General features: G+C 38.8%; 1 protein-coding gene across 1 annotated transcript in view; it reads right to left on the bottom strand.

Annotated features, from left to right (window-relative positions):
- Positions 1-19,776, bottom strand: part of LOC128993960 (low-density lipoprotein receptor-related protein 1-like) — an 88,377-nt gene that overhangs the window by 15,667 nt on the left and 52,934 nt on the right. Inside the window, exons 42-63 of the mRNA XM_054418106.1 lie at positions 17,471-17,675; positions 16,823-17,012; positions 15,930-16,187; positions 15,551-15,778; positions 14,650-14,802; positions 14,164-14,301; positions 13,002-13,118; positions 12,415-12,611; positions 11,959-12,151; positions 11,532-11,651; positions 10,719-10,967; positions 9,446-9,648; positions 7,988-8,175; positions 7,453-7,673; positions 6,216-6,407; positions 5,297-5,499; positions 5,023-5,184; positions 4,128-4,280; positions 3,266-3,537; positions 2,749-2,850; positions 1,621-1,764; positions 913-1,131 (exon numbers count right to left, since the gene is read on the bottom strand). Coding sequence (XP_054274081.1) covers positions 913-1,131; positions 1,621-1,764; positions 2,749-2,850; positions 3,266-3,537; positions 4,128-4,280; positions 5,023-5,184; positions 5,297-5,499; positions 6,216-6,407; positions 7,453-7,673; positions 7,988-8,175; positions 9,446-9,648; positions 10,719-10,967; positions 11,532-11,651; positions 11,959-12,151; positions 12,415-12,611; positions 13,002-13,118; positions 14,164-14,301; positions 14,650-14,802; positions 15,551-15,778; positions 15,930-16,187; positions 16,823-17,012; positions 17,471-17,675 — 4,107 coding nt within the window. The remainder of the gene's footprint in view (positions 1-912; positions 1,132-1,620; positions 1,765-2,748; positions 2,851-3,265; positions 3,538-4,127; positions 4,281-5,022; positions 5,185-5,296; positions 5,500-6,215; positions 6,408-7,452; positions 7,674-7,987; positions 8,176-9,445; positions 9,649-10,718; positions 10,968-11,531; positions 11,652-11,958; positions 12,152-12,414; positions 12,612-13,001; positions 13,119-14,163; positions 14,302-14,649; positions 14,803-15,550; positions 15,779-15,929; positions 16,188-16,822; positions 17,013-17,470; positions 17,676-19,776) is intronic.

Genomic DNA, 19,776 nt, shown 5'->3' with positions numbered 1-19,776 from the left:
TTTTTGTCAAAATCGTAGTACTTGATGTAAGCCACCAACAGATTGTTTTGATCTAAACTAATAAAAAACTTTTTTGCCAGGCCAAACTAGCTATAGCAACTGTTATGACCATCAACTTGGTCAGTAAAAAAGGTAGGAAATATTGTGGACACTAGCGCATTCTGTGACTCGCACACAGCTAAATTCTTTTTTAATAAAAATTTGCAACAACTGGTCCATATAGATGGGAAGTCCACTTCAGTACCCAATAGTCAATGGATATAATAATACAGTGTCTCCACTCAAACTTAAAGAAATTTACAGTTATATTTGCTTTTTTGTGATGTTAATAAAAGAGTTGGGCGGCTCTGGTCAAGTACAGATCGCATCAGGGCATCTCGTAAAAGACCAAGACCGCAGAGAGAAACCGAGCAGTATTAATAGGCAAGCAACAGCAGCGACACCACATGTTATCATGTTCCATTTGTAAAAAATTGGCAACAGCTGATGTCTAATTAAATGGTTTAGATTACCTGTCTCTCGGTAGTCCTACTGTCTCCATTGTGACCGGTTTGGAGATTAAACTCTCATTATCAGGCTTCCTTAAGTGCCATATCACTCAAGTTGAGATTTTAGGTGAACACAAAAATAAGCACATAAAACACAAAAACACGGAAGGCCGTTGTACAAATATTTACGACACTATGATGCAGCATGGGTAGAGGTGTGGTCATGACATAGTAGGATATAATATGCGTAGCAATAGACGACAGTAGGATCATCGACGGATAGGTAACTTAAACCATTTAATTCCACAGGTGATCCTGGGCCACTAACCACCATGAGAGATGTGTCTACTTCAGTATCCTTAAATCAATGGTAGAGCTGAAATTTACACCGAAGCTATTTCTCAACACCTAGTCACTCCATTACCTGAACCTTCCGGGCATGCAGGGCAAACTGGCGCACAAGCTCTTCGCCTCGTCACTGCCGTCGGCACAGTCGTTGTCTCCGTCGCAGCGCCACAAGTAGCTGATACACTGTTGCTTGTCCGCACACATGAACTCCTTCAGCGGATCGCAGTGACTCTTGTGGCAGTCCATCTCATCTGACCCGTCGGAACAATCCACGTCACCGTCACATTGCCACTCTCTACAAAACACAAGTTTAGTATTGCTTAGTATTATCACTGTCTCTAAACACAGTGTGGGAGGGGGAATAAATAGAATTCAATAGTTGCTTCTTAAATGTGATTGTTCCGTGCTTTCTCAAAGGATGCGGATGAGGAAGAAAATAATGTGGATCTTTAAATTTACCGTAACAAACAGTCACCGTTTTTAAAAGAAACACTAAATTGTGCCTCTTTGTTTTATTTTCTATTTGGTTCAACCCAATCAGCTGTCTGGAAACCAAAAATTAATGACTAAATCAAACTATACGCCTATATTGATACCTACTGATATGTATTTATTGGCCTCTATTGCAACAAAAAGACACTGCAGAGTAGACATTTACACTCCAATGAAGACACCACATTATTTACTCTGTTAACAAATTAAAAAAGTTAGCAATTCTATTTTTAGAGAAAGCTTTGGAAATTTAACCTTTAAACCCTCATGTTGGACAATCCACTCAACTTACATGAATATGCAGTGTTTGGGACTGCGGCACTGGAACTCTTTGCTAGAACACGTAGTGTTGCAGTCGTTCTCATCGCTGTGGTCCGGACAGTTGTATTGTCCGTCACAACGCAGCAGATCTCTGATACAGCGACCATCCTTGCATCTGTACAACACAGCTGTTAGCCTAAGTATACGTAAGACCTGCACAGCTGTTTCAATCAGTATAAATTGTTATAGCAGGCATTCCCTAATTGGGATGGTAATAACGTACTGCGGATTTCTTTTTAAAATAATGCCTAAACTAATGTAATTGAACCCTCATTATCCAGCCAATACATAATAAGGCCTTCCAAGTTGACTCTTCCTTCTTCAGAGGCTAATTCTTTCAACCCTCTAAAAAATATTTGACCTCAAAGGGTTAAGAGTTTGACGGCTAGTTAATTTTTATATTGTAATAGAATTCTGACGTTTTTGGTGACAAAACACCCTCCCAGTCAAATAAGTTTCCCTGATCTGATTTCTTTTTAAAATAATGCCTAAATTAATGTAATTGAACCCTCATTTTCCAACCAATACATAATAAGGCCTTCCAAGTTTACTTTTTTTCTTCAGAGGTTGATTTTTAAAGAGGTTGACGGCCAGTTAATTTTTATATTGTTTTAGAATTCTGACGTTTTTGGGGACAAAACACCATCCCAGTCAAATAAGTTTTTCTGATCTGATAACCCAAATAATCTTGATTGTACAGCTGGTTAACCGGCTTAAAAAAGGTTTCTTTTATTATATCTTTGGCGATTTATAAGACAAATTTTGCCATTGCAATTACATTACGACATAACAATCCTGTTTGGGTTATCTTGAGAATTTATTGCTAAATTACTGCTCGGTTAGAGCAGTTAGAACTCAATTACTCAAACTTAGTTTAGGCTCAGTTGAAAATTCTAGTGGCTCGCCCACCGTAATTTGGAATACAAAAGTTGTTTGATAGAATACATTACCACTGCCTGAGACCACTCAATTCTACTAGACCAATCTGTGGACCGCCAGAATAAGATAGTTCTGAACCACTGTCAAAGCAGATGATTGGCAGGATTCAATCCTGTGACTTAGGACTGAAGTCCTGTGCTCATATCAGATGATTACTTACTGGAACTCAGCCTCAGAACAAGGTCTAGGTTCGCAGTTCTCTTCGTCAGAACCGTCCCCGCAGTCGTTGTCGTAGTCGCAGTGCCAGCGGCCTGGGATACATCTACAACCCAACAGTGGAATCAATAAGTTGTTGAAGTGCTTGTAAAATATTGTACAAATAATACTTTTTATTTATTTTGACTAGAAACTTATGACAAATCAAAGGAATTTATTGTATTGAACGAATGCAAAAATTGTAGTATTGCAGGGAAACAACAGATGTTACTTGTACAAAAAATTAGATTTAAGATTTATTTTACAAATCCATCACAAGATTCACAAATCTCAAATTTACATTTGGCTTTTACACATAACTTATTTAAACTTAGAGGTTAGAGTTTAAGCTAACCTCTGTCGGTTTTAACGTCTTTAGACAAAATTCTGATCCTAGGCTGTCCAAACCAAAGAGGAATTTTCACTGTTCAAAAAAAATAAGATAAAATTTACACCCACAACAAACAAATCAAGGAAATCACCTGTTATTATTACACTTGAAGTAGGTCGGGTCGCAAGTGTGGACGGTTGGGTCGGAGCAGGTGGGAGGCTCGTCTTCTCCCCCGGGACAGTCCGTAGTCCCGTCACACCTCCAGGACTCCGGGATACACCGTCCGGACTCACACAACATGAGCCCCGGATGGGGACAAGTGCGGTTGACACACAGAATTCCTTCGTCACTGTTGTCGCCACAGTCGTTGTCGCCGTCACACACCCAAACAGATGGTATACACTTCTTGGTTTCACAATGGAACTGTAAAATAGGGGTTTATGTTGTTAACCTACAAATCACTTGTAGTAAATGTAATAGTTTTTATCACAGCGCTTGTCATGTAGTGTTTAGGTAAAACTTCCAAGACCCTGGTGAATCTGACTGGAGGTACAATCTATAATAATGGCTTTAATAAATTTTACTGGTTCTTGTCAAAGAACTACAAGAATCACCTGGGCAGTAAATTGTATTTAAACTACTCACATGGGGAATCAGAGCTTAGATATCACATACAGAATAAGACAACTGAGGTGTATTTATGTTTTAATTTACTAACTGAATTTCTAATCTAACCAAAATTATAGTTCCAGACAATTGAACACAAATAAACAAGTTCACAAAACAATTAATTTGATATTTTGCCCTTACAAAAAAGGGCTTCTTTAGAAGGAAGAGAAGGAAGTAGTTGAAGGTGAAGGGACTGAAATATCAATATTAGTGAAATCTTTATCCTGTTAACTACTTGGAACTTTTTAGTATATCCATTCCTTCTTCTACATATACTAAAGCCAACGTGTGTTCTCTTCCAAAAGCCAATCTAATCTAAACTTACTGATGTTTACAGAACCTACCTTATCCACAGGGCAGGTTTGGTCCAGACAGTTCTGCTCATCTTCTCCTGCCGGACAGTCTTTGAAGCCGTCACATCGTTTGGTGGAGGCTATACAGAAGCCTGGCGTAGTAGCATTACCTTGGCACTTGAACTGTGTGTCCATACATGTGTACTGGAACATAGAAAACCATTATGGTTTTAGGGTTTGTTGTTTGAAGAGGTTGGTGGCCTATAAACCTTGTATTTACATTTGTGTGGAATGTATCCTAAAGGTTTGGCAAGTTGATGAAGCACAAGGGTGAACTGTACTGATAAAATGTTGTGAACACCAAGACATGAACTCATGACAGCGATTGACGACGCTTCCATGAATCCGTAGTCCTTGCACTACAAATTGAGCCACTGACTCACCAATAGTAAATTTTTCTTCTTCACAGTAAATTTAAATTGTCATGACACAAAAGTATGTGTCAATGACTAGTTTCACACCTAAAGGTACATTTTCAAGCTACATACCGAGCTATTTTCTAACCTTAACTACCCAAAGTTTCTCGTCAATCAGCTATATTCCAGTTATAATATAGGACATATTAGTACTGTGCTATGAGATTATTTACTATAACTATACTCTTGAATTAAAAAGCGCTCTATATGTTTTAGCAACAAGATACAATTTTGACTCCAAAGTTTATCATATGAGATCCAGTTTTAACTGGTCACACTATTTGTACATATGACCGGTTTTATTCCAAAGATTACAATTTTTGTATTCTTAATTGTGTAGAGAAAATAAATTAATAAATTAAATTTTCCCACGTATAGGGCTAACACGACTCAAGAGAAACCAAACTGTTAATCGGACAGCAACCACAGGACAGACTAACCGTCATGTACTGATGTATCAAGCTACTTACATTGTCACAGTCGAGTTCGTCAGACTTGTCGGGACACTCGTATTCGCCGTTGCACAGCTGTGATGGATGTATACAGTGATGGTTGTGACACTGGAACTGTCCTGGCAGACACTCAAACGGAGGACAATCAGCCGGCTCATCTGACCCGTCCCCACAGTCATCCTGTGAGACAATATCACACATTTAGTCAAATTGTATGAAAAAAGATGCTTAAATTAAGCACAAGGATAATGGTTTTAATGACTTTGTGTGAGGATATATCCCTTGCACTCACCTGTGTGTCGCACTTCCACCAGAACGGAATGCACTTGTAGGTAGACTCGCACTTGATCTGTGAGCTGCTACAGTTAGCGTCACACGTTCGTCCGTCGTTGGCCAGGGCGTAGTTCTCCGGACACATACACGAGTGTGAGCCGCCCGGCGCCACCAGGCAGAGAGTGGCGCAGCCACCGTTGTTCTCACAAGGGTTGGGTGACACTGTGAACATGTGGTTAAAATAATCCGATAGGGTCGCTAGTTGTATTGAAGTAACAAGAGTTTCTTAGGGGCGTTTTCGGAAAGAGGTGGAGTTCAGTAAATTTATATGAGAAATTTAGAGCCCACAGGCTAATAGACACCTAATGTAGCCAAAAAACAAACCATTGATGTTTCGTCCTCTAGGACTTCTTCATAGCGTAGGTTGAAGATAAAAAATTTTCTCAAAAGATCCGACCCAACCAACTTGGGTTTGCTTTAAAACATAAGAGTTTCTTACTTAAGGTTGTTTTAGCCTATAGAAGATTCAAAATTGGACTAACCTATAGGAGTAAAGGATTTTTTAGGATAGATGGCTTCCCTAGATATGAAACAATCCACTTTGGCACAAGAAACGCAACATTACACTATACCGATACACAAAAATTAGAATTTCTCACTCACCGACAGCCAAGGAAGATTTTAGTTGGGAATAGAGAAGTTCAGTTGGCTCACCCCAACTCGAACCTTCTTTGGTTGAAAATATTGCTAGTGAAAAGTTGACATTTTTGTGGGTCTGTATAGTTTGATGTTCTTTTTCTTGTACAAAAGTTGACTACGTCCTGAAAATGTAAGACTACTATTCTAAAAAAAATCCTTATGTAAAGGCTAGTCCTGAATTTACATTTCACAGCCTCTATTCTAAAAATCTCAATACAAAAAATCAATCAAATTCGTACCAGGTTGTTGTCTGTATGGATGATATATGTGAATGTCCATGGGTCGATGCACAGTCGTAGTAAGTGTGCTGCAGTTGGTAGCACTGTACTTGGGACATCTCTCTACGGACTTTGTCTCCCAGTCAGTCCAGTAGATGTGGTCTTCAAACACGGCGATGGCAAACACATGATGTAGTCGTAGATCTGGCGTTTCTGCCACAGAAACTCAGATAAGTCACGGGCAACAGGGGTTAACACAGAATACCTTAGCCTACAAACATCTTCACTAAATGGGTCAACATTAACCTATAAGCATCTTTACTGAAAGTGTCCATCTTAACCTATGAGCACCTTCATTAAAGGTATTGGATAAAAAAATTAACATTATCACTTATCAGCAATCTGACACATACTTTCTCCCGTTAGCTTGTCAATAACCCTTTTAATAGGTAAGCGGTGAGCGTAACTATGATATTTTATGGGTAAAACAAAAATAATTGCAATAACTTCTAAACAATAATGTTTAGAGCACTGGGGGTTGTACAATTTGTTTAGAGTTAAAAGGACAATAACAAGCTTAATTTGAATCAAAATTAGCCGTTTTGGTAAAAGTCAGATTCGTCTGTTATTTGAAGGATTTTTATGGGAAAATTACCATTAAAAAAAAATTGAATTTCGCAAAAAATTAACCCCTGGAGATGCCATGGAATAGTGCCTAGATAACTAATTTCATCAAAGTCGGAGCTCAGGTGTAGTCTGTAGCTCTGTATACATGCACACACACATTCAGAGAAACTAAAAGATATCCCTTCAAAAGCCTATTTTGGATTCAAGGGACCCAAAATGGATACTGTATTTCCACCCAAAACGGAAACTGAAATTTTTTTACAAAAACAATACTTTCTCCCTATATCCTATGGAGAACAAATCAGTTAGTACTAGAAAGTAAAACTCAGTGGAGCCATAAAGAGATACGGCACAAATTACAATAGAGAGGAGTGAGCTTGTCTAGTGTCAGAACGCACTTTGGTCCCAAGGTCCAGAGTTAAAATCCAACCAATAACCAAAGGATTTTATCTATGTGATAAGGCAACCTCTAGGCCTAGCCTGAAGTCATGTGCAAACGGCTTTGAGATTTTAAAGCGTCTTAGAACGAAGAAGGGACGTAAAAAAAATACTCACTTTATTACTTTTAAATCTTGTGTTATTAACACGGCCACAATAATAGTTTACTGTTGAAGTAATTAAGATAATTTACCTCCTCTGCTCATGAGTTTTCGTATGGAATTGCCGTCTAAGTCCGAAGACGCTATGTAGTCTTCTCTAGCGTCCGCCCAGAACAGTTCGTTGGTCTCGTATGAGATGGTGAGTGCGTTGGGCCAGCCCAGACCCTTGTCTACGATGACATGAGGATTGCTGCCGTCCATTCCTGCCTTGCCTATGTGAGGACGGTCTCCCCAGTCAGTCCAGTACAGGTACCTAAAAGGTATAGAGGATTCTGGGTTACTGGAGGTAACATTATAAAAATTGATAACCTCTTGTAAAAGGGTAAAATTGGGTAACTTTTTAAATGTATTTCAAACAACGAACTTCCTTCACACAAATAATGTTACTCATGAGTGATATTGGCGTTGTTGGATAATAGAACATTTTTGACCATTGAATGACAGACCATTGAGAGTCTACTGTAACCATAAAAACGACGGATGTAACTTTCCAGTGATATCAGTAAATCTTTTAATAATCTTGAAAATTAACTTATAAACATTTTTCTTACTGTTTGTACAACTCACCCTAGCCTCGGATCCAGAGCGATGGCACGAGGCTCCTGCAGACCCTCGCGTATGATGACTCTGCGGTATCGACCGTCCAGCTTAGACACCTCCACAGTGTCCAGTCCCTTGTCACACCAGTAGAGGTTCCGACCGACCCAGTCAACTGCCAGACCATCGGGGTTCTGCAGCGTCGCTGAGTGTAGCGTCTGTCAAGACAAACACAAACGTAAACATTAATGATGTATCAGGACCAACATTGATCGATTCACAATACCGATACCTGAAAAATCAATTCTAGATTGTCGATACCAAGACCATTTTTTTATAGTTTTACAAAATTTTCTGAATGGATTGGTTACACTAATGCCTTTAGGTGGTTCCATCAAGTATTTTTGAGAAAATGAGGAATTTTTAAAGTATAAAAAAAATTAATGCAGCAATGAAATATTCTAAACACCCATTTAAAGTTTAATCCCTTCTACACACATTAAATAACAACATATCAAACGTAAATGCAGATCTAATAACAAATAACAAAAAATTGTACTTTAACTAAAAGGAGTTGTGACGCAAGCGCCACAGCTTCATGGCGTTACGCGCTAGCATGCCGTCCAACCGGTTTTTTTTCTTGGACCAATCTTTTTCTAAGCTCGGCCGGCTCGCCTCTTCTCTCGCCCCTGTCTGCCCGCTGCCGTGATTTGATAAACTTCGAGTCTTCAAACTTCGTACAGAAATGAACAATCATCAAGCTAAGTTAACTTATTAGTTTTAAGCAAAATATAAAAATATGTTAGGCTAGAAGTAAATTTCAGGGGGGGAAGCCACTGGCTTCGCAGGTACGCTGGAAAATGTAATAAATAACTATCAAGTTTGATTCCGCCTAACGGAATCAAACAATCTTTTTCATGTTTCGAAGTCACATGTTCCAAGAGATTAAGTTGCCGGTAAAAGGGATTGCTTAGTTCATCTACCAGTTACAATTCAACCAATTCTTGCTTCAATCAGGTTTTTTCATCATATACATATTTATATATTAGTTTGGAAGGTGTCAATCAAATTAGGGTATTTAAGTGTGTTAGTTAAATAAGTGTAATCAAAGCTGGCTTGGGCTGTCTTCCTGGTCTGGGTAAAAGGTCCAATTCTCTGGGCCCCATCACACATTTCCCGTAATCCAAAGAAGTACTGACATCCAGAATAGCTAAAAACCATATAACAAGATTACCTCCACCACAGAGTGCCAGCCTAAATTTCTTCAGTCAAGCCAAACTCGAAGTAATATTGTGATCATCTCCTGTGGTTGTGTGGACATCATCATCGTCTCCCGCGATCGCGGTAAAATCATGAACATCTCTGACAGTTATATGTGGACGTTGTCATCATTTCCCACTGCCGTGTGGACATCATTGTTGTCTTCTGCTATCCCTGAACCCTTCACACAAGGGAACGCCCCGCTCTATACACACATTAATCTCTCACCTGATACGAAGTGTCGTTGTGACAGAAACGCTTGATGGAGCTAGAAAGCGCAGTGACGTCAGACCAGTAGATACACTGCTCCTGCCAGTCAAAGTCCACGGCCACTGCGTTGGTTAGGTTGTTTGCCAAGAGAGTCGTGTGTCCGTTCATCTCCAACTCTCGGATGTAGTACTTGTTGGAGAAGATCAGCTTTGGCTGCACAGCTGCATAGAGAATAAGATATAAGTAGAAATAAATATAGTTCTGTGGTTGATTGAGATAAATAGTGTCAGTTAGGATTTTACTTGAGCAAAATGTGATCTCTAGGTGTAAAGGATGTTCCTATAGGCTGTTCTTAATCTTACAATTTTGGGTTATTTGGACCAAAATTAGTAAAAGAGTTTCTAAAACTATTTATCAAGACCAGTAGGAATTTTAAATTTTGTAACTGGTTAAAAAGTAAAAACATTTTTTCAAAACAATTTGACAAAACTATGAACAAGAGATATAATTGAAAAAAAAAAAAACTAAAAATACTCATAAAGTATATAAAAATCCTGATTATTGGAACCTCTCTTAATCAGAACTTGGATTAATACTGGATTAATCAGAACCGGCAGCAAAAAGTAAAAAATTATAACACTTTCAGCGACACATGTGAACAGAATTGTAGACTTTAATCCCAGATTTTACCTACAATGCACAACTGACTTTAGAGGGGAAGTTCAAGAATGCAATAGGCTTGGGTATACAATTACACTACTTTTGCCTAGAATTAACAAGACCAACCATCAACCACTGATCTTGAAGACTCTTCCATAAAAAACAGTAATGTTTTTAATTTTCCAAAGCATTACCCTTTTTCCTAAATCAGGTAAAAGGTGTAAAATAGAGCACAAGGGCCTAGGATTTTAGGAAGTTTTTTGTGAGGATAGCAGGCTTATTGGAATGGGAAAAAGTCCAAACTTGTACACAAACATATAATTTTAACTATACACAAAACATTGCTTGTTATCTCCCGTATGTAATGGCATTATTGTACAATGGCTTCTGCCATGAATAAACAAATTGAATTGAATTGAAAACATTTGAATATTTTAGTGTCACTGACAGCATGTTTACCTAAGGAAGGTGAACTAGCTCTTCAACTCATACCTTGTTCAGTCGAAATACTGTCAGTCACTGTGAAATATCCTGATGTTTTAGTGTAAAGTTTTGTGTTTCTTGTACCAGTTTTGACTCTTTCCCATTCAAGTATGCCTGCTATCCTCGCAACCAAATACACTCTACTCACCAGAGTCAGCTTTGCAGGAGTGTCCGTTGGCCTGCAGAAGGTATCCTTCCACACAAGAACAGCTGTAGCTGCCGTACGTGTTGCGACATATCTGAGAGCACTTGTGTTCCTCACACTCGTCCACGTCCACACACAGGTTCAGGTTGCCCGGGTGTATCTTGAACCCTGGACGACACACACACTCGTAGCCGACTTTCAGGTCCTTGCAGATGTGAGCGCAGGGGTTGGTAGTCTCACACTCGTTGACGTCTGCAACAAAACACGTGTTGGATACAGTAGCGAGAGCGCATGGTGAAATAGCAGTTTGTGTTATTTTCAGATACTGGTACTTAGTTGTGGCAAAAGGTTTTGTTTTAAATACAGATCTGATTATGATTTAGTGATATAAACTTGCTTGAATTCGAGCAACGGGTGCACTAGTATGATATAATTCTGTAGAAATATTTTTTTCAAATTTTACTTGCAACATTCCAAACCGTGAATTGGATAAGTTAACAAACTCTTCTGTCCTTACACAACAAACACGGACGACTCATTCAACGCCCATGTGACTTACAATGAACAATTGTAACTGAAACAATACTTCACTGTGTCTAGATTACCACACAGACCAGTTGTTCTACAGTTACAAACAGTTTAGGTTACAAAAATAAAAAAAGTAGTGACCAAAATTCTACTGAAAGCCATTATGTATAGATAGACATATACTTATCTATCTATCTACTTATCTACGGGAACATACTTATCACACCAGACTAATGTAGCAAGATCAGTTTTTTTTTCTAGATTAACAAACATTAAACAACAACTCACTGCATTTTTCCTCATCACTATAATCTCCGCAGTTATTCTCTCGATCACACAACAACGTTGCGTTGATACACAAGCCGTTGGCACATTGGAACACATCGTCGCCCACACAGTTCATGTTGTCTGTAAACAAAAACACACATGTTGGTGAACCGAACTAGTATCATAACTAGTTATAGAATATTATGTATATTTTGCTTCATTGAGGCCAACTCAAAAACAGGTCCACACTCTGTGTTGTACATAAATCCTTGTTAAAATAGATTTAAAAATGTAGTGGTGTATTTCTGTTTAAATAGCCATTGTTTAAATACTTTTGAGCACTCAATTTAATATCGCATACCCTCAAGTGTTTTTTTATAAAATGTTTGACCACGTTAAAGCTTATGATTACAGCACAGTTTCAGTTTTCAGAAGATTTTTCACTCACAACATTCGTGATTGTCGACATCTTCGTCAGAACTATCTCCGCAGTCGTCGACTCCATTGCATATCAGAGCAGAGTTGATACACTTGCCGTTACGACAGGCAAACTCCTTGCTGGAACACTTGACGTTGTGGCCGCAAGTTATCGGCTCATCGCTGCCGTCTCCACAGTCGTCATCTCCGTCACAGAAGTATTCCTACGATCAAATAGAAATATGTAACCTTGAGGAAAACTTTCAACTTTTTCAACTTTTTTTTTTTTTTTTATGCTTAGGATAAAAAAGAATGGTGGTGGTGAGTAAAGAAGATATGAAGTAGTACCTATTGTCAGAACATAATAATAATATGCTAATATACTTGTAGCTCTCAGAGCTAAGATTGTAAAATTAGTGTCAAAATTAAACTTGTTACTGTTAATTAATTTTTTGAAAACACCAACCACAACGGTAAGTAGACCAACCTTCGTAATACACTTGCGGTTGCTGCACATAAACTGTGTGTCCATGCAAGGTGAAGGGTCGTAGGAGAGACAGTCCTGGCGGAGATTCTCATCAGAATTGTCTCCGCAGTCATCCTCTGTGTCACACACCCAAGCCCAGGGAATACAGCGGCCTGTAGCGTTACATCTGAACTCTGACTGCGGGCAAGTCCTAGTGGCTGGGAACAAGCATTCACTCATCATGTATACAGGAAATACAATTAAATGATAAGAGCAACTAAATTTTGTATAAGAATGCAAAACGGATTTCTGAGCACTGCAGATTAAGAGGAAAATGAAAATTAATGAAAATCTTTATTGTTCAAGAGAATGTAGCTTCTGCCAATAATGAGTACACATCCCAAAGCATATGTTGGCATATTGCAAAGCAGTTAATGATTAGGAATGTTCCCTTTTAGAACCCCGTAAGATACTTGATTTCCTCAAGGAATTAGGGCTACAGAGGTGCTTTCACCAGTACTCAAATTTGGTTACACAGATCTTTTAGGTCGCAGTGCAACCACAACATATCAATCAAATTCAGTTTAATATCTAATCTATAGACTCACCGCAATGTTCGGTTTCATCAGAGCCGTCAGTACAGTCCTCTGTGCCGTCACACTGCCAAGTCACTGGGATACACTCACTGTTGTGACAACGGAACTGATCTGACCTGCAGTGGTAGGCTACACCGATCACAACGGAATTAGATATTGTATTTACACACTGGGAAGCAAGAGGTGTAATTTACATCATAAGGTTATTGACCTTGGATACTGAAGTACACATCCCATTTATATGGACCAGCTGTAGCCATTTAAAAAAAGGAATGGCATCGTTGAATGAGCAACCTACAGAGTATGTAACAGTCTAAAATTATATTTTCTCCCTTAATTTGAGTTAATCTTATACTAGGATATAACAAGTCCTATATTCAGTTTTGCCTGGTTTAAAAGTTGCCATATTCAACAGAAATCAGTAATTCAAATCAGCACACTATGTCAGTGGTAATTTTTATCCTTAAACTAGCGACAAGTTAAACATATGAATGAAATGTCTAGTCCTGTTTATGGTCAAAGGTATTCAAGAAGGCATCTAAAAAATCTTAAATATATTATTACATTAATATAATATAATATATTATTACATTAATATTTGTGTGTTACTAACAAATTCAGTATGGTTTCCGTCAGAAGATCAGTTCTCAGTTCTGATGTTTCAGTTAATTTGTCTTATTAATGAAAATTGTTGGCCAAGAGATTTTATAGGCTACTATCAATTTTAATATTATTGGCTGAACTCTCCTTTCATCACTAATTGATTAGCTCTGCAGAAGAACATTGCAAGTGCCAAAAGTGGATATTTTCAGAAACACAAAACGTTCTGGCCACCCTGATGCCAAAACATCCAGGTTCCCATGCATTCAATCACTTGTAAATGCTGCCGACTTGTGTGTTTAAAAAAATGGTAGGCCTATATCCCACACAGTTGAGGATGTCATTTGCATTGTTCTTTCAAATTTCAATTTTACAAAATAACGTTTTTCAACGTTGTTTGATGAAGATAATCAATTATATTTTATCTCAACAATTGTTACACAATTCAACATTGTCAACTTTATACCTAGTGTAAGAAACGGGATTAACCCCCCCCCCCCCCCCCCCCCCCCGATACAATAGATCCCCCCGCCACTTCCCGATATTCATAGGGAGTATAAATACAAATACTTACTACAGTTGCGCTCGTCTGAGCTGGTCAGGCCGTCGTGGCTGTCGTTGCAGTCGTCGTCTCCGTCACATTTCCACGCCAGCGTGATACACAGACCAGTGTCGCAGCGGAACTTGTTTGCGGGGCAATGGGGCATCAGCGCTGCGGAACATAAACAGCGACTTAGTTCTACACTTTTTTAGTTAGATGCTTTCATGTGAGGAATATTCACGAGTGTGTTTTCATCATGTCTGACAAGTCCTGGATATCACCAGTAAAAGTAACGATGAGTGAAGCCTATAATTCACAAATAAATTAGGTCTATACATTTACGAATATTTCCAATAAAAAAAAATCCTTATAGGTTACTTAATTCCTTAGGTTAAGGATCTTACGTTTGCTATCTTCACAAAAAATACTCACAACGTAGGCTTTGTTGAAGTTATTTTAGCTGGTTGTAAAAACAAAATCGTTTATTTTCTAAACCATTGTTGTAGTGTTCCAACTTACTGCTAGAGGTGTGATGGTCACAGTCCTGCTCGTCGCTGTTGTCCCAACAATCGTTCTGTCCGTCACAAATCCACGAGGGATGAATACACGCAGTTGTGTGGTTGCAGTTGATCACGTCGTGGTCAGGCATGTCATTGGTGCAGTTACGTAGCGCTGCGGAACAAAGAAACCGCATCAGAACATTGACAACAGTGAGTCTGTGTCATAAAACTTACAAGAAGGAAACTGTATCAGAGAACCTTCAAAAACTACTTTTAGTTTTGATGCTTACATATAAAGAGGAAGTGGGTGGCAACAGCAATCCAAGGGCAACATTACTTGGTATGCTGAAGAGTTATTTATCATCAATAAATAGTTTTCAAATACCAAGGTGATTGTAATTAAAATATCTAGGGCACTGTGGGATTGAAAATTTTCTTTGTGGTTTTGTAATTGTTTTCCGAGAGAGTCCTTGGAGGCTAACGGCCATCTTGGATTTGCCTGCCATAAGAGCATTGTTAATTTCAAACAGCCACTGAAGAGTTATTTACATTTGCCAGTTGCCAGTGATTGCAATTCAAATATCTAGGGCACTATGAGATTAGACATCGTCTTTGTATTTTGGAATAATTGTTTTATGAGTTAGCAAATCTAGGCTCTAAGGACTATTAATAGATTTGTTGTAATAAATAAGACCAAATCTAATGTTGCTTTAACGTATACAATGACAAGGACCAATTTCAAAATTTGAGTTATAACTTAAGTGCATTTGAAATACATTGCTCTGTAAAAAAATTACTAAATCGTAAAATCCTTAAACACGTTTACCCAAACATAGCTAACTATATCAACAACAAAAAAACTCGTTTGGAGAATGCTGTATTTCTATAATTTACACACTGAAACTCATAGTTGTACTCACGGCAGTCGATCTCATCAGTTGCGTCGGGACAGTCGGGATCAGCGTCGCAGCGGAACTTGACCAGTATACACGGCCCAGCAGCGCACTGGAAGTGAGTGGTCGAATCACAGGAGCAGTCCAGCTCGTCGGACCCGTCACCACAGTCGTTGACATCGTCACACCGCCGAGTACGCTGGATACACCGGTTGTTCTGACATTTGAAATAGCCACTGCGACACGTCCGCATACCTGTTGTTGGGGTGAAGTTAAAATAACATACAAACTTTTTAAGGACGAATGCGCTGTTTTTATTTTGATGTAACCAAGCGCTGGAAACTAACAAATATGGACAGTTTTTTAAAACTTTGTATTTATAACGTTAGACAAAGACACTACTCACTGCAGTAAGTCTCGTCCTCATCACTCGAGTCCATACACTGAGGCAGACTGTCGCAAGTCAGGTGGTACGGGATACATCCACGGTCCGAACATTGGAACTCTTCCTCTGTACAGTTGGGTGTGTTGACAGTCGCGCATCTCTTCCCGTCAGGCAGCAGCGCTCTGTTATCATTGCAGCCGCAATACATCGTACCGTTGGCCCACAAGTGGCATTGGTCCTCGCAACCGCCGTTTTTCAATCGGCAAGGATCTTTGAAACCTGAGGTAAGAGTATGAGATACAATACTGTGTGGGATAGGTTAGGTTATTTTCTACATAGCTACAATGCTTAGTGAACATCTAGACTTTTAAAATACTAAATATGAAGGCAGGTTAAAACATTTTTTAATGGTTGGTTTAGCTAGTATAATTGAGAAAATAATTAATAATATTTACAATCATTCCAATATGGTCAGAGCAAGTGATGCCTTTTATTTCTGTTGAGTTAATTTGCCACAGTTGTCATTTCCAAAAACTATCACTAGATTGGGCAGCAGATATTTTAAGTAGCTGTCATAATTTTTAGGCTCAATAAACCAGATCAATACAGATAAAATAAAGTACAAATTTCTCTGCTCATAGTTGAATGTTAACCGTTTTGGCAAAAAAAATTGATTAAGGCGATGCTTTGCTATCAAGCAGCGTGTTAAGGGCAAGTAGCATTTTTCAATTGTTTATTTTACCTAGTGATCTTACACTTGGTAGAAAAAACTTGACCTCAAGGTTAAAGCATCAGCTGTTTGAAAGATTTTTATTTAAAGCATGCACCCTAAACAAACGACAAACTTATAAAATAGCAAAGCACCCGTATATCTAAAGTTAAACATCTAACAGACTCCAATAAAGTTAACTTACAATCCATGGAGTTGTTGGATATGGCCACAATGCCCATTGGTCTAGGCACGTCCTTTCTAAGCCACACCACGTCGGCCCCTGTGTACTTGTTGGCTCGTATCACAGCATGTTGCACCCAGTCCGTCCAGAACAGCAAGTCTCCGTACACGGCCATGTCAAACGGATGCTGAGGCGTCACTCGGGCCAGTACCTGTGTGAGATCATCAATACTCAGTTAACTATACTAATCATTAATCCATTTTTACTACCATCTTTAATATTTTTGTTATACTCTTGACTCGATAGTGTTACATAGATTAAGCAAAGTGTGGATTGCTGGGACATTTTTTAGCAATAGAACAAAACTATGGTCAGTCAATTAAAACATATAAAGCAATTCAGGTAATTTTTCTAAAATTAAAATGAAAATATTGAGAGAGCTGCAGATATCAGCCAAAGCTGCAGAAAGCCGTCACTATCAAACAATGAAATGCTTTTACTTATTTCTGTGATAAATAATTTGTGTTTAACAGATCTCAGTAAGGCTTACTTTTACCGTTAAAATGGGAAACCAAGCTAAGACTAAATAATGCTACCTCACCACACATCCTGATAAAAACTAAATTAATCAATTTGTACCCCGCCAAATTTAAACAGAACATCACTGACCACTCTGTTAGTGCCGTCGTACTCGCACCGCTCTATCTTGTCGAGCCGAGCGTCGCCCCAGTACAGTTTCTTGGCCGAGTGGTCGAGTGTGAGAGCGTTAGGCATGCGTATGTCCGTAGTGATGATGGACTGCTGTCCGTATCCGGTGAGGAACGCTCTCTGGATGCAAGGGTGGTGGGAGTTCCAGTTCGTCCAGTACATTCTCCTGGAAACATAAAGCCGGGAATGAAAGAAAGCTTCTATGAAAACTGACTTAGGTATTGTAAGGGTTCATAAAATTCGTGAATATTTATAATAAAACTGAACCCTTACTAGCAGAATCGCCTCGCCAATTCGCCGAAGTTCCAAAATGTAACAAAACAACTTAGCAGATGACACAAGTTCAGCAACAGCTGATCTTGTGGTTCACCGCCGTACCACCGGGCCGCGCATCAGTCGCCCGCGCCTGCGCAGGAACCCCAGCCACTGCGCTGGATGTGCGCGGCGCTCGCAGAGACAGAGTGAGTCGGGGTCGGCGAGAGTCGACAGTCAGCAGGAAGCAGGAGGAGTGGCCTGAGCAATTAGGCAGAAGAAGGACGCCCGACCCTACACTCTCGCTCACGCCAAGTAAGTGGACGACATTCGCCATTCGCCGTTGTTAATATCCTAGGGCGCCTAGGATAACTCGACCTCACTCGCAATCGCTTTTATTACGCCAACCGTTTATTCACTGTTAATTAATTACGCTATTTAAGTCAAACGTCCGCGGGAAGTTTCGTCTTAAATTTAATTGAATTATTAACAGAGATCGATTTATTTAAACCGGTGAATATCTTTATCGTTTTACTATAACATAGAGTGTTACCTGTTTTGTTAAAATAACTCTGTAAATATATAACGATCAGCTTTGATTTGTGGAATATCTTAATTTCGTTTGATACATAATTTATAGACCGTGAGTTCAAAGAAGTAACGGTCAGAACGAGATCCGCCCGGTTATAATTCCTTTCTGTTTTAATTGTGTTGTTTTATTTGTATTGTTTAAATCTATTCAAGTTTGATCGGTTTCGGTCACGCAAGGTGGCTTTTTCATATTCGTGTGTTTTTGTTTGTTTTGTTTATCGCGTAGGTCCGTGAGAACACGGTGTTACCTAAATATAATGTGTGGTGTTTAGTTTGTAGTCAATGTTGTTCGTAATTACTGTAGCAGCACTTCAGCTGTGAGATATTTTATCTATGGGAATAAGAGTTAATTAATAGTGGATTTATTAGAGTGATTTTAATACTTTGTTGGCTTCTTTACTAACTAACACGCTTTAATTTGCTTGTACAGATTTCAGAACTATACTAACCATTGTAGCTATTCATTATCTTTTATACTAGAACCAGTGCACAGTAGTTATGTTCTATGTCGTTGTTTAGCCGCTATTAAGTGTTAATGTTCTATGTAGTTGCTTTACTATATTTACCACTTCATTATTAATTATTCATTTAGCCTTCCACTAATTATTGATGTGTTGAACAATATGCATTTAAATATTCTAACTCATGATACGACTCCGCTACTAACACACTAACCTTAGAAATTGCTTCAAATCTTAGCATAACGCTTAACCTTGCTTAACCTTTGACTATCAATGCTTAACTAAGGCTTTGGGAAAACTGATTGGTTTTGGGAACTTTAATTCGCCGTGACGTTAGACAGTTAAGCCCCAACTTCTCAATCCATTCTTTACCATTTCCTTGATTCCTGGACTGTTGCTAATTGAGTGATCTGTGTATCGTATGTGTTGTGTGTGTGCAGCTGACTGCTTTGGTTAGCTGTAGTTTGCTAAGTAGCTTTTCTTCTTTCTCTATTACTTCGGGCACACCGGAAATAAGTTAGATTTAATTAGCACTAAAGCTCTTAGCTATAAGTCTTCTACTCTGTCACTTTATGACTATGAATGTTTGTTGCTTGCCACAAGCTTTTCTTCTTTCTCTATTACTTCCGGAAACACCGGAAATAAGTTAGTTATTAGCTAGATTTAATCTATTCCGGAAAACCCGGAAATAAGGTATTTATAAGTTAGCTTTAATTACTTCGGGCACACCGGAAATAAGTTATTTATAAGTTAGACCTAAGCTATCCCGGAAAATCTGGGAATAAGTTAGTTTTTAGTTAGGCTTAATCTATTTGAAATAAGTCTTTGTGTGCTCAACCTGTCTCTGTGTGTGTGTGTGTCTCGTATCTTACTCTTTCTGTTAACGATCCTTCTCCACCCTACTCTGTATGTTCGTTTGCACCTTTTCATATTCCTACTCTCTCACGGGGCTTTGAACTAGTC

This window comes from Macrosteles quadrilineatus, unplaced genomic scaffold (assembly GCF_028750875.1).
Source record: "Macrosteles quadrilineatus isolate MER2022 unplaced genomic scaffold, UCM_ALF_1.0 Scaffold_5__1_contigs__length_97177068, whole genome shotgun sequence".
Classification (NCBI taxonomy): Eukaryota; Metazoa; Arthropoda; class Insecta; order Hemiptera; family Cicadellidae; genus Macrosteles; species Macrosteles quadrilineatus.
This window is presented reverse-complemented; position numbering and strand designations above follow the sequence as displayed.